General features: G+C 50.7%; 4 protein-coding genes across 4 annotated transcripts in view; 1 reads left to right on the top strand and 3 right to left on the bottom strand.

The window, feature by feature from the left end:
- BBA_09691 (uncharacterized protein) overlaps nt 1–404 on the top strand; it is a gene marked incomplete at both ends in the record, with an annotated part of 1,036 nt that extends 632 nt beyond the window's left edge. The window contains one exon of the mRNA XM_008604788.1: nt 31–404. Within this exon, the coding sequence (XP_008603010.1) occupies nt 31–404 (374 nt within the window). The remainder of the gene's footprint in view (nt 1–30) is intronic.
- A 473-nt stretch (nt 405–877) lies between these two features.
- BBA_09690 (uncharacterized protein) lies at nt 878–1,429 on the bottom strand (the record flags this gene model as incomplete). Its single annotated transcript, XM_008604787.1, has 1 exon — nt 878–1,429. One exon carries the CDS (start codon nt 1,427–1,429, stop codon nt 878–880), a length of 552 nt encoding a protein of 183 aa, XP_008603009.1.
- Nucleotides 1,430–3,226: 1,797 nt separating this feature from the next.
- On the bottom strand, nt 3,227–3,796 carry BBA_09689 (geranylgeranyl transferase type-2 subunit alpha; the record flags this gene model as incomplete). Its single annotated transcript, XM_008604786.1, has 1 exon — nt 3,227–3,796. The coding sequence occupies one exon, from the start codon at nt 3,794–3,796 to the stop codon at nt 3,227–3,229; it is 570 nt and encodes a 189-aa protein (XP_008603008.1).
- Nucleotides 3,797–7,849: 4,053 nt separating this feature from the next.
- BBA_09688 (uncharacterized protein) lies at nt 7,850–14,100 on the bottom strand (the record flags this gene model as incomplete). The annotated part of the gene is made up of 8 exons (XM_008604785.1): nt 7,850–8,243; nt 8,311–9,566; nt 9,632–10,645; nt 10,705–11,802; nt 11,855–12,021; nt 12,089–12,491; nt 12,549–12,588; nt 12,650–14,100. 8 exons carry the CDS (start codon nt 14,098–14,100, stop codon nt 7,850–7,852), a joined length of 5,823 nt encoding a protein of 1,940 aa, XP_008603007.1.
- Between the last annotated feature and the right edge of the window lie 814 nt (nt 14,101–14,914).

The raw sequence follows: 14,914 nt of genomic DNA, 5'->3' as shown, positions 1-14,914 counted from the left end.
GAATGTATGCTTATTTTAAACCAATTTTAGACACTCCAATTACGCCGATACGCAGTAATTGCTCAACCAGCGTGCAGCCTGCGTTGGCTGGGCTACCCGACACGTACAACACCCAGCCAATCTTTGACTTGGCGTTGCCTTACGGAGACAGCAAGGTCGACGATTTTACTGCCTATGACTTGCGCGTACGCCAGTCGAATCCTGTGCTGCTCATTTTTGGCGCCAAGCAAGACCAAGATCAGGGCAAGGTTGTCATGTATGATAGCAAGTTGCTGTGTGTGGCGCCGGTCAATGTGACGGCCGGAAGCCATGTTTCCAAGTCTTTGGCCGTTCAAACACGAGTACCAATGGCGTTGCTTTTAATGATCGCTGTCATGACCCTTTTTGGGCCATTTCTTTGTTGATGCATGACTGCGCTGCGGCGTATAGCAGGTCAACACAGAGACCCATGTTCCAGTTGTGTCATTGGATCGCCATGTCGATTCAAGATTACATTTGATCCCTTTCAAAAGTCTCATGTAAAAGTCGGAACATGTCTCAATCCGCCTTCTTAGCGTCGCTTTGAGCTTGTTGTTTTCAGTTTATTGCCCAGAGCAGAAAAGGTAGAAACAAATGTGTTTCTATTTTTTTTTTGTTCGCCAAGAGACGAGTTTTTCTACATGTATATATATACACCTCTAATAAGGTTTTTGAAGACAGTAAAGACAGGAAGAAAAGAAACAAAGAGAGTAGAACATGGGTTCTTCAGCCAACAGAGTCGCCGTTTTTTCTATCTTGACAAGAAATGCTTTTTGAAACATTCACTGGCTCAGATACCCAAACATTGTAAACAAACACATCTCAAGCTAAACTTGGTGTGGTCCTTCTCAGTGGCCGGTTACTGCAGACCCTGGCAGCTCTTGATGGCTGCAGTAGCTTTCTCATCGCACTCAGCAAACTCGCCAGCCTCTGCTCGGCACTTTTGAAAGACTTTGATGCCATCCCTGGCGCACTCCTGCTGCGACTTGCCGGGAGCAGCGCCCGCTTTGAGCTGCTTCTCAATATCCGACCACGGTACAGTCTTGGCATCCGGGCTAGTCGACTTGAACTCTAGGCATTGGTCCGCCCGGCCAGGGGCAGTTGCTTTTTCAATTTTGCACTTTGCCGGCTCCTCTCCGCCGGAGCGCTGGCGGTACTTGAAGTGGTATTGATCCTTCATTCCGATGCAGTCAAAGGGAAACTGAGGGTCGAGATTGCCCTCGTCATCCAGTCTGGCAATGACTTCTTTCTCGGGGCAAAAGTATCCCGGCTGGCCAAAAAAGACACCCCCAAACGCGCAGTGTTCTGCGCAAAAGTATGAACTTTCAGTGACCATGACGCCGGCGACGTCACCACCGAGAATCGCGTTGACTCCCGCGGCGGCACTGAGCAACAAGGATAGGGCGAGCATGGTAGTGACGCGTGAGGTGTGTTGAAGGAAAATGAAGAAGATGTGGGAAACGTTATGTAGAGTAAAAGGTGCAGTAGCTTTGTTGGTTGATTTGCAGAGTAGAGAGGCTGGTGAGCCTTGGATTGGGGTGATGCTTGTAGGGCTATATATAAGGAAAGATACATACGAAGGAATAGATTTCCCTAAACAGAAAGCCACGTAACAGCTCAAAATTGAACCCAGACATTAAGCCATATACTTTTTGCATAGCCTATCAAAATTCCGAGTCCTGTACTTCAGACTGTTCAAGCTTGACGGTGTGTCAGCTTGGTAGAGCATGAATCAGGTAATAAGCGTAGTCTTTAGTGTGGAATCTCTAATGACTAGGATCAAGTATTAAATCTTCATATCATACGAGGTAACTGGAGTCACTGGTTTCATTCATGTCATATTTGATTAACCAATACTTTACTTGTCTGTTTATTCTCGGCGACAGTCACGGCCCTGTACAGCAGTCTTGGCAACGGTGGTGCCGGAATACACGTTCGTCATATGTCTCCAAAGAGCTTCTCAGCCAGTCTGTGGCCATCTCGAGGCGCTTCTAGAACGTCAGCTATCTCTGGAAAAAGAACGAGAGACTAGCTTTTATCAAGCGTCGTTGGCTGATAATAAGTTGCCCATGCGTAGAGTAGTTTCCGGCTGCGGTCCGCCGCCCGCTCTTCACCTGGAATCCGCGTTTGTAACCCTTGTGGCAGCATATCAAAGCTTCTTAAGAGATATCCACTAATCGTCTGAGAGTTTGGTGGCGCTATAATACGTTTTTGGTCGCTTTTGCGTGGACTCGCCAAGCCTATGGCGTCTATGGCAACAGAAAAGGAACTCTCCTTGGGTCAGTCATAGTCTCACACCAGATGCGGTTACATATGTCCATTCAACGTACTACTGAGATTATGAAACAACCGAGAGAAGACTATTGATGGTGGCCGGGAACTGACCAGGGGTAATAGGCCTTCTGACCACTGACTCAACGACAAGCTCGTTCTGCTCCCAAGCCATATTATGATACGATACCAACAAACACGGGCTAGACACACCTAGCACGGAGTAAGAAGAATCAGAAAGACACGACTGAGCTACAAGCAGAATGAGACGAGGTTTGGAACTAGATGTAGCAAAAGCCAATGACTTGCATGTTACGAATATCGGATGATAACAAGACTTACCAAGTGAGCTGTGCTTGTCCGTTCCCATTCTCAACTTTGATAAACTACGCCCCACCACCTCCGTCATAGGCGATAGGAGCTCCTTAACATGACGGCTCAAGTAACTAAACATGAACCTCTACAATGATGTTATGCTTGTTCATTTCGGAATCAATCAAATATCTCACACAAATACGGCCCCGTTCATCTCTTCTGACAAAGCAGTCAAGCGGGCACCAAAAACATGGGCCACCATTTGGTAGCCGTCCCCGCCTCCCGCCCCCGTTACCTCTCAAGGCCGTCCCCGCAGGACGGGGCGGGAGGCGGGGACGGCTACCAAATGGTGGCCATGTTTTTTTCGGTACCCGCTTGGGTGTACGCCGTCGGTAAAGTTTGCCTACGGTATGGATGAAGGGAACTCTTGACTAATCAAGGTGAAGAAAGAGAGGTGGCCAGTGAAATAGAACGTCCAGCCGCCGGCCTCGCAGGGCGATTGCCAACAGCATTCACACCAAGTGCAGGATGCAATTCGTGTTAGTATACGGCTTTGTCAAATACTTTTGACGATAATCAAGATTACGCTCATTCCCGAATTTGAACTTGTCTAATTGATCCGCTATCCCATCTCTCCAATCTCTCTAGCAAAGTCGTTCCACCTACCTCGGCGTGTAGGATCGAGGGCTACCAGCTTCTCCAGCCAGGTTCTTAAATTACCAGCGTCGTCACTATCGCCTATCGAGCGTTTTTCCAGACGCCTTAAAGACAGAGTGTACTCTAAAAGAGCCTGGTATATCCATTTGACATTCATGTAGTCTTCAAGTAAGTCTTTAATCTCGTATATCTCATGCTTCATGTAAGCAACTCTCTCAGCCACAGTCAGAGCTGGTGCGATGGCATGTCGATCACCGTCTTTGACGATTTGCGAGATTAGAAATTGGTGATAGTACCACAGGCTTTGATCTTCTGGCCCAAGGTTCAGACCCTCTCGCACGGTGTCAAGTTCCTGGCCGAGGAAAGCGGCTCGCGCCTCGTCGTTGCAATTCTGCTCTGCGACAACTCTCAAAATAAGCTGGCTTCGGTGGTGCCAGGCGGAAAAGTTGGACAGGTTACGACCAATCATCCCAGTCGTAAAAGCGAATTCTTCTTGGGCCAAACTCTTTCCGTGGAGCTCGGGGCTTTCAAGCATGGAGACTACGGACTTTCTGTAGCCCCATGCATGAAAGTTGCGCTAATCTCTGTCGAGCATCTTGCAAGTTATACCAAGTTCAACCTCCCATATCGTACAGGCCGCTTGAACGGACAGTCGGCGAATTGTTTGTGAAAGAATCCACCATTGGTAGCTCCAGATCCAGTAACACTTTGGAGACTCAATATTCCTAAAAAATTACTTGGTTATATATTAAATTTAGTATTTCTAGTAGTTTAAAGAATATTTCTATCATAATAAATCTTATTTTATTTCGTAAAGAAAATCTTTACTCAAGACAAAAATTACAATACATCCGTAGTCGTTAATTTATTTTAGTTATCATCTTTATAATAACTCCTTACCAAGTATAAAGCATGATTCTGACTTGTTGCAATTTTTCATGCTTTGAGCACTATTGGCTTGCGGCCCATTTCAGCGAGTCGCCATGTTGGCATGTTGTCAAAATCCAAGTTCATCTCCAAAAGTCGGCAGAGTGAGGTATCGATGCCGGCATAACCAGACAGCCACCTGACTCGAGAACAAGGAGGCTGACATCTGGTGTCGGTCCTCCCTCTGCTTTTGCATGTCTTTGCGATCTGCCACCAAGTAGAATACATCGATTGTAACAATTCTGAACTTTTACATTCTCATAGCCAAGGTTTCTCTTCTTTAACCATGTGTTCTACGCAAAGACTTTTAAACTTGACTGATGAGTATCTAGCCAATCACAAGCAAGAATCATCCCCATAGAACCCCCTCTATTTGATTGACTGATTCCCGCACCAAAGTGCTCTACAGATCTGGGAGCGACATAACTACGCCACTAATCTGAGAAGTCCTACGCCAGTCATGTAAGGCGTAGAGTTTGAGGATTCATGTAGTACACCGATACCAATAAGTTTCCAGCGCCTCGTATCTACCGACCAGACTAATAGTTGTCACAGTGTCACAAACCTCCTCTGTCAATGTCTACTCGAACTTTTGTCTAATCAACATTGCTACTTATCGAGACATTGATACTTGATGCGCTACATCAGAAAGTTCTCATCTCATCGTCATGTGCTAAAACCAGGTACTAAACACTGTTTCAATTGTACTGGCTATATAACTTGAGCATATCCAAACTTGGCGTTTCTGCGTCCCTTAAGCCCTTGACAATCATCCTTCCATTTCTGCTCCGATCCTAGCTTCTCCACTCGTAGTGCGGTGTTCTCTATACTTGTTCACAGGCCCATTCCGTTTTAATATAGCCTGGATCAAGGGCCACATTAATGGAGACAAACGTCGTCATTGCAAGAGTTGTAAGCGCAGCATCTTCCGTCCTGCTTGCTGCCTTTCGGACAACACTCCTCATTTTGCTGATAACAACGCTCCGCAGAGCAACCCAGAGCCGGGCCCCCTTTGCAGCTGCAGATGCCACCCGACATGACGCCATTCCCGCAGCAGCCACCGCTTTGAGGAGGCCTACCACACAGCCCGCAAGGCGCGTTTCTGCACGCGCCACAAATGCAGGCGACATCGCATCCACGCAGGCAATCGCACTTGAAGCCTGGGGTTAGATTCACCAGACGACAGTACCCATCTATACATCTTGCAGGGATCCGGGCTGACTTTGCGGGGCAATCTGATGTGTTTGGTTGTTTGCAATCGTCACGGCTCTGACATTTCTCACCGACCCACGTACAGAACTGGACCCCTTTGATCTTGAATGCAAAGACTTCGCGCTTGCCAGATTGGACTTGTTTTGGACAATATTCAGGAAATCTAGGCTGCCGCGCGTGGTAGTCCGGTGCCGCAAGAGCCAAAGTCAAGGCAGTAAGAAGGAGTGATTGAAAGAAAATCATGACGGCTAACGAGAATGGAAAGCGAAAAGTTGGCAAAGTGATTGGGATAGTTTTAAGAAAAGGACATGTGGACAGTAAAGTGTCTTTTATACATGGTAGGCTGGATATGAATTCCAGAGGAAAGTAGCAATTCTCAGTCTCAAAGTGGGGGAAGTAGTAGTTGATTCAGAGAAGAGCCAGGATTTCAGCCGCTAAAGGACCCTGTCATCTGTTTTGCCACCGGTAATCTTGTGACCTTTTGCTGGAAAGTAGCTACGAAGTTGCTCTTGGCAGGGAGTCTCGAGGTAGCTGGAAGCACGGCTGGCAATTCTTCATTATTACTGGGCCTTTGAAAATCACTAACCGCTAATGAGACCATGTTTCATGAGTTGTTCCTCGTGTTTTTCTAGCTGACGGCTTAGGACTGCGGCTGAAGCAATCTCTTCCGAGCCTGAGATGCGCTGGCGTAGATTTGAAGCCTGTGAATCTTGATGGGAAGCTTGTGCTAGCCATCAGTCTTGGCTCGGAGAAACTTCAGCTCTGTTCAGGCTGATTTACCGAAATATCACCCTGTGAAACAAGTTGCTGCCTTGAAGTAGTATGAACTGCGACTGCTTCTCTAGTGATGAAACGCACGATCCTAGTACAAATAACGATATACGTCTTCCAATATGACGTATTAACGGCATAGAAAGCCACGTCAAAGCGAGACACGGCGTAGCGAAACAAGCATGACTGACTTGCAAAGAGGCAAGTCTTGTGAGTCTTTATGCTCTTCTAGGGCTGGTGATTTGTCTGTGGCTACTGGTATTGTGCTAGCGTTTATCAAATCGGGGCAGCCCGCAATACCTAGCTTATTTTCGAACGTAGCTTTGGTACATGATAAAGTCAGCATTGGAGTGGGGAGAGTAGTTGCGGTACCACACGGTGAAAAATTGTCAAACCTATGCATTGAGGCGGAAGTTATTGACCGCGCGGTCAAATGTAAGCGCGCAGAGATCTCGCAACGCTTGCGAGATTGCCACGATTCAAGGGCTTGAAGTTCCATCAGAAATGGGGTACATTAGGCCAAGATGCATTCTTTAGGTTCAGCCATTGTGACATGACCAGCTCACATAACTTTGTCTCGGATAGATCCATGGCTTAATTTTTTTTTTTTTTTTTTTTTTTTTTTTTTGCTTTTGACAACCTCGCAGCCTTCCATCTGGGGAAGAGTGTGGCTTACATTTTGCTGCGACGTGGCGGCCTGAAGTAGCTGACCATGTACGCCACATGGCGTTACGGTCTATGCCGGGCAGAGGTACGTCGCATCTACAAAAGTCTTTTCGACTCCATTATACGTAGGTGTTTCTTTTGTTCTGATATTTCTTGGCAGGCTGAGATGATCTTTTTTCTGTTCGGCTCGTCGTGATGGCTGGATTTGATTCACACACCTGGTGGTCTTGCATCTGCCGAACATCACCCCCGAGGACTTTGTCCGTCCATCTGCCAGCTTCAAGCCCACGAACTCTGCCATCACATCACGACTCACATTACATATAGGTGTTTGACGTTGACGGTCACGTTAGCTTTCGACTGGTACAGTATTTTCTTCGGTGGTATTGAGCCAACGCGCTTTGGGTATCCCGACTTTTGTCAATAAACGCAGCAAATGGAGGAGCGACGCCTAAACACCATCACCGGTCTGCCGAAACGGGCATAAGGCGGGTGAGGGGTGACCCTGGTTAGACTAGCTTTAGCCGAAACCTTTTCATCCTATGCAGCTGTACATGTCTACAAATAACGTCGCAGTGCATACAGGTCGCATGTAATGTAGAGTGGTTCAAGACCCCATTGGCATTAATACCCGGACCGTGGTAAGAAGAAGAAGCGGCAATAGTAAAAGGGAATTACGCAACAGTCGCCGGGTCAAATGTCATCCTCGCCATCGTATTAGCACACCAGCATCGATCGATAGTTTGTCGACTATTCACTGCAAGTCAATGAGTGGGACAATAACACATTACACTAGCTAAAGAACTTTACGCATCATTGCCCTTCTAAACTCCGTTTGGTTCTCCCTGGATAATCCTCTCAATCTCTCAAGCATTCCTTCGCTATGACTTGATACATCACCAGATCTGACCCGAAAATTTCTTAGTAGGAGGTACAATAACGATAGAAAAGTGTCATACAAAGTAAGCCTAAGAAAAATAAATATCTTTAATGCCTTGTATGCTACGCGTGGCTACTCCCCGATTGTCTTGCTGGTCGCTGTCCTCTTTGGCATTCTAAATCGGAGATAATCCTGTTCGACTTGCTTCCAAGACCACTGAGAAGTCTTTTCGGTCTGCGCGCCTGTTTGCTTCCCCTCCTGCTGTCTCGAACCGCGAGAGAGGGCCAGCGGCTGCTTGACACGGGTGTCTGCGGCTGTTTTGTATTGGGCCTTTCGGCTCTCGCGAATACCGTCAAGCAAGCGCTCGAACCAGCCAACCATAGAATCCCATTTGTAGCCATACAGAAATGCAATGGCCAGCACACCCAGAGTGACTGGAAGTGCGATGGACCAGAAGAGCGGCTGGTTTCTCTTCGTTTCCCTGATATCCGCGACATTCATGCCGAAGAAGCTTGAGACGAACGACCTGAAGCACACGAAATAGGTATCGTCAGAAATGCACGTACTTCGATTACTGAATGGAGAATACTCACAACGGCAAAAAGAACAATGTGACAATCGTAAACACTCGGATGGCCTTGCCGTGTCCCTCCTCGAGGATCTCGATGCTCTGCTTGACCTGTTCTCTTAGCCTCTGCGACCGTCCCAGGAGGGCCCGCACCTCGAAGTCGCGCTGACTTAACCCGGCCATTAGCTTTTCAATGTGCTGGCTCTCCAGCGGGTATAGGTTCTCGCGCGAGGAGTTCATCGTCTCGGACAGCCTCGGCGCCGTGAGGTCGCGGTAGTTGCCAAGAAGCTTCTGCTGGGAGTCAATCACGTTGCGGAGAGCGTCGAGCTCCTCCTGCAGGGTTTGGATATCGAGGAAAACCCGGCGGCGGGGCTTGCGGTTGGCTTCGAACTGTAGCTTGGCCGTGTACTTTTGGTACAGCTCGAGGAGGGTCTCCGGATGTGACTCGGCGTTGATCCCTTGGTGCTGGAGGTGGCCGATGAGGACGGCGACGAGGAACTCGATGCCGATGTAGTCGAGGCTGATTTTGGCCCCCATCGCGGTCCTGGTACTGAGGAGTATGAGGTTGGTACGGGCATGGTCGAGGGACCGGTGTGCCCGCGCGAGGCACTCGGCGCCGCAGCGGATCATGTCCTCGACCTTGGCGAGAAATTCCGCCGACGGTGTTCGACGAGCCGAGCTCGTAGAGGCGGGCCCGGCTCCTCCATTGTTGGGATCGTGATCATCAAACATCCACTGGTTTGCGAGGGAGAGTTGCTTCGCCTTGATGATGTGGGCCATGACGATGTCCTCGAAGGCGTCAACGAGGTCCTTCGTTAGAGAAGGTGTTGCACTGCTGCTACTCGGCATCGAGGCGGATGCGCTACTGGCACCCTCTACGCTCGCGACGGCAAGCTGCAGATCAGTGGCCCGGTGGCAAAGGCCGCGCAACTCGCTAATAAAATTTTGCGTGAGCCGCGCGATCTCGTTGTAGCGTCTGCCGTCATGCTTCCGGTGAGTTGCACGGAGCCAGACGTAGCAGGGGTCGTCGAAGACATGTTTGTATCGGGTCTCGCCAGGGCAGTTCGTATGGAGCTGATGAATGTGAGACAGGGCCTCATAGGCTGTATCATAAGTACGGGACTTGGTGCAGTCGGTGCATTCGCCGAAGGCCATGGGCGACGGCTTGGGCTTGGATGATTCCCCGTTCTGGACTAAAGGGCTGGGCGTGATGTGGAACTTGCAGATGCACCACTTCTGCAGTCGTTTAGAGTCAATATCTTCAACGGCAAATTTAATTTGCTAACCAATGATTAGATGACTGCATCAGCACGCAAGGGCCGTTCCCTTGAGAGTCGAAAACTCACCCTGAATATCCTATCGAGCGAGCCCCAATATCTCTCTGTGAGAGGATGGATGGTCCACAGCTCGGCGGGGATGAATAGCCCAAAGATGTCTGTGGAGAGATCGGCGAGCATCTTTGGTTCCACTCTCACCGCATCTTTCACATGTTTCCGACTAGGCTTTCTGATTTTACGTGCGGCTTGATGTCGTCTGTCCAAGTCTGGTCCTGACTTCGAGTTGCTGGGTACATGGCACGAAGAGCTCACTGGCGTCTGGACACTGCGGTTCTCGCTATCCTCATCTTCATCGCCATCATGAGTCAGTATAAAGGTGCCATCTAAATAAAATTCTTGGTCGATAGTCTCCGCTGTAGACACATGATCCATCATGCCGTCCGTACATTCCACGGCAATTTGAGAGGTGATCTCGGTAGGACCACCAACGTCCGTCGGCAGCGCAACCGATATGTGCTCATCGACACATTGACTCAGCAAGTCGTCCATGGGCGACAGAGCCGGCGACGGTAGCTTCATCCAGTCGTGATGTCGCTCTTCAAAATGGAGAGGCGAACACATGTATGCCTTGTCGTAAAGCTTCCCGACGAGCTCGCGCGCAACCAAGTTTTCATTGGCGTTTTCTAAAAGCCGGTTGATGACGGTATCTTTCATGGAGTCATCCTTTGCATCGCAGAGGGAGGTTTTCCAGGTGAAGAACGGCAGCTTGGTGATTCTTGCGTTGTTAGATGGCTCCTTCGATTGTCCTCGGGCCTTGCCCTCATGCGGGCGAGATGCTTCATCGTGGGGCTTTTCGACGCGAGCCTCTTTGCCACTTCCGTCTTCTTCAGACTTTCTCAAAGACTCTGGATCAACGCGAGAGGGGTCCGATACCCAGACTGCCTTGAGCTGTACCACGTCATCCTCCTCACCAGCCTGTCCCTCGTTCTGAGCCGCCACTTCATGGTTGTCATCGACCGAAGAGCAGGCAGTAATCTGAAAGTCCACGGAGTCTCCCGACAGACTAGAAGTGTCGTCCTTGTGCTTCAACTCGTTAGCAAATGAGATCCGAGGAACTGCTGGCAGGGGAATATTCTTCACACCTTGTCGGTTGCATCGTGTCCAGCTCCCGACGCATTGGGCTTTTGATCGTACAGTCGGGGGGTTTGTAGCGAGAGATTATTGGAAATTTTCTCCTCTTCCTTGAATCTTATGATGCGATTGTCTTCCGTCGTTCGCAGATGGGCGTCGGGGGTGGAAAGAGTTTCCACTCCCAGCAGGATGTCCGTCATCCGCCGACGGCTCGCGATTCCTGGATCAACCGCGGGCGGAGGGTAGTCGAACTCCGCGCCGACCGAGTTGCCGATCTCTGCTTTCTCGGAGCCATGATTCTGTACAGCTTGAGGCGCGTCCTCCGGCTCCGACTCGGAGTCATCGGTAGTCGTTGCCAGCCGAAACATCACTTTCGATTTCGTCACCTTCTTGTTCGTGGTATGCACATCTGCGCGGCCTTCCATCTTTCCCGGCGGCGCTTGTGGTTTTTCGGAAGACTTGCTAGCTGCTCGCTGTCGGTAGATTTCTCTTGATATGGGTGTGCCGACTTCACCTGAAGGGGCTCGATAGGGCTGCATCTCGTTGTCTGATGCCGGCGGCGCAGTTGTGTACGCGCGAGACGATGAGATGGGCACGACTCGGTTGGCCGTGGTGGCCGACATTGGGGTGAATGGAGTGACTGTGGCGGCCGACATTGGCGTGAATGGGTTGGCTGCGGCGGCCGACATTGGCGTGAACGGATTGGCATGGTAGGATCTCAGAGGAGAGAAGGGATTCGCAGCAGAGGTGTTGTAGGGTCCAGGCTGTCTGTAGAGATCGGCAGGGAAGTTGGGAGGTGGATAAGAGGGCATGAATTGCTGAGCCGACGCAGACTGGATCATATTGGGGAAGTAGTTGCGATAGGACTGCCTATATGGAACTATTCCATATTGTGAAGGAGTGGCTTGAGACGCGGCCTGAGCCCGCTCAGACTCGTTTGCTTTCTTCCAGCCCTTGGCTCGGATGAGCATCATCACTTCTTCGGGGGCCTCAGACATCAGCGAAATCCAGGCTTCGCTATCCAGTGGCTGCCCGTGCTCGCCCAGCAGATCAAATTGGTCGAGTGAGTATTTTCTCCTCACTAGCAGGGCGAGTTGAGTCGTCAGTGTCTGGAATGAGGGTCAGCGGCCTGTCACTAGTTGCGTGAAGGCTGGCACATACCAAGAGACTACAGTTACGCGGGATGACGAACTTGATCTCCTCCTCGTCCAGATCTGTCACTCGGACGAGGCAGGAGTCTCCACGGGCACTGTAACGCCGTCGATCGATTGCGATTCCGCCGTGTTGAATCTCGGTGAGAGCACAGTCTGCTAGAGTCACCAGAATGCCTTGGGAGCAAGTCATGAGTATAGTTGCACAATCCAGAGATCGCTAGTAGGCAGCGGAACTACTTACTAGGCCCAATCAGCAGACACCAGAGTTGCGGCACGTGAACCATCTTCCTCGCAAGGGAGCGATTAATCTTATTCACAACCTGCTTGCCCTCCGGCTCGTCGCCCAAGACGTAGCCATAGAGAAACTGAAGCAGCGTCAAGGACTCGAACCCTTCCTGCCCCGCGACGGGCCGCGTCTTCTCCTTGAGCAGTAGATACGGGACAGACAAGAAAATGACAGGGTCTGTCTCTTTCTTGGCATCTTCCGCATAGATGCCAGTGTAGCGCAGCATGGCCCCGGCCTCGATCATCTTGCCGTTGTCAACCCGATGCTGTAGACTCTGACAGCCATCTTCAAGCAGAGACAAAGCCACCTGCTTCAGGTCGTAAGACAAAATGTCCGACGGGCAATGGGAGATGAGCCGCTGAGTCGTGTTAGTATTCTTGGACTGTTCAGAAAATTGTCGCTAAGATAGACGTACGACGAGGTAATCCAGCGAGAGTGCTTGTCGTTTGGCATGGCTGCAATCAATCAATACATTAGTTTTGGTCTGGACCTCATCCGATGATGGATCCAACTCACAGCCATCTCATCTGAATCACTGATGTCTGCTTCTTCGCCTCTGTTACAGCCTCCGGCATGGAAACAAGAGTAACGTTGCTCCGACCACTACCATCTTCAAAGTGTTCCAATGCTTGAATTGCCAGCAACTCGGTCGTCGCGCTATCTTCCTTGCATATCGTGTGGGGCTGCAGCCAGGCCATTGCCGTCGGCTCCGTCGCCGCCAAAGTCGGCTTCTCCAGCCCGTGTGGCGCTACCGTAACCTCGATTGTGCGAACTATGCGAGAGACCGTCTGAGCAATTAACGGGTCGAACGTCAGCCTCTGCGGCGCCTGGATGTCAAGCCCCGTGCAGGTGGGCGCTTGAGGGACGGCAGCGGCCTCGCCGGCGGAGCTGGTAGTCTGGTATTCTTCCGCCCTAGGCGGTGGCGGCGGTGGCGGGGTCATTGGAGGAGGAGCAGGGGGTGCTGCGGTGGGAAACTCTGCCGGAGGGGGAGGGGGAGGTGGAATATTGAAGTGGGAGCTGGGAGGCGCGAAAGGATTCTTGCCCACCTCGCAGGGCGTCGTGTTGTATTCGCCGATGGCTGGACTGCCGTAGTATCCCCTCGGATCGCCATAGTATCCCCTCGGGTCGTCATAGTATCCCCTCAAGTCGCCATAGTATCCTCTCGGATCGCCACCATAGTACGTCCCTTGACTTGGATATGCCCCGGTGTTGAAGTAGTCCCCCGAAGCAGGCAGATTCCCAGGATATTGACTGTTGTGCCTGAGAGGAGATCCGTACCCAGACGCAGTCGATTGGGGGTAACTCGGACGCGGTCCATACCACGGAGCAGACCGGTGAGAATACCCGAAAGATTGCCCATGCCCCGGATTGTACCGCGAAAATCGACTGTATCCGGTAGTTTGTCTATAACCGGGAGCGTAATATCCGTCGGCCGGAAGTGCCGGTGCTCGCGTGAATCGGTCGTGAAGAGGGGCAGACGGATTTACCAGACGATGCGCCCGCACACCACGCCCATAAGACTCCCGATAGCCATGTGGAAAACGGGAGGCGTTGTGGCCTTGTGGACCGTAATAAGGAGGTTCATCGTCCGACAAAACGGAGGATGGGGGCCCCGGCACACTCGGAAATTGGTGCTGGGGTCGCGGGGGCGAGCAATCGTGGCGCACTGGTGGAGGAGGCCTCGTCTGCTGGCGCTGCCTGTTGATGCGAATAGATGCGGAGTCGTCAGGACCGATAGCGTCGCCAGAATCGTCCGCCCAATCGTCCTCTTCCTCATCATCCCAATACTCGGCCGGTTCTGAACGGGGACTGTCTCCCGAGCGCTGACAGCTACCGGATTCCGAGGCGACGTAGGCCTGGTACTTTCGAGTTTTGGCAACGGGAGGAGTAGATGGAGTGGAAAGTGGTGGGGCGGGATCTCCGCGGCCCGAGTCCGCGCGCTGGGACCAGTCATCGGATGGATCCATTGTTTTTGGGCAGCTTGCCACTCTCGAGTCTCAACCCACTCACTGTGTTGCACTACCCCAGTTGCCCAGGTGCGAAAGAGCTCTCACCCCAGATGTGCGGAAATAGTGTGATGGATTTCGATTATATCTGGTACGTCTGCTGAACGGGCTGCGAGGACATGATAATCGGCTCGACGGGCGGCGATTCGCTACCAATCCTGTTCAGTTTGCCAGCCTCGAGACGGTCAGCTCGGGCGTAATGGCGAATTCAGGTGTTCTGGAGAGCGTCAATTACCAAGTGGCATTGCGCGGATAAATTGACGGATGCGGGGTTCAGCTTTGGATGACTAACTCTTTCAAATTATGTCCATGTTCAATTAGCTTGCGTTGGTTTTGCTGATGCCATCAGGGTGACCGCCAGTGGCCTTTTACGCACGATAAAGTATTAGGCAAATTGTGTTACCTTTATCACTGAATATAGATATTTAATAAATATAGTAAGATACTTTAGTCTAGCTTCTACACTAAACAAGTTCTCAAAGTACTGATAGCTATCATCAGTGGCGAAATTGTATCGCTTAGAAAAGTGAATATTCTCAGCTATACCGAGTACCGGCAATCTGATTCAACTGATGTGGGGCCGTTGGCCGAGTACTCAGCTTGTCAGCCTCTGTCTCACCAGAGTACGAGTGTGACAACTGCCACGCCACCATTTTTTTTTTTTTTTGACAAGGACGAGCTTTTGTGACCATGACGTTGAGGAGCACGTTTGCACGTCTCCTGCGAGCCCTGCGATCGCTACTTCCAGGTTAGCACGGTATGTTTGATGGATGTA

This window comes from Beauveria bassiana (genome assembly GCF_000280675.1).
Source record: "Beauveria bassiana ARSEF 2860 unplaced genomic scaffold BBA_S00063, whole genome shotgun sequence".
In the NCBI taxonomy this organism is placed as follows: Eukaryota; Fungi; Ascomycota; class Sordariomycetes; order Hypocreales; family Cordycipitaceae; genus Beauveria; species Beauveria bassiana.
This window is presented reverse-complemented; position numbering and strand designations above follow the sequence as displayed.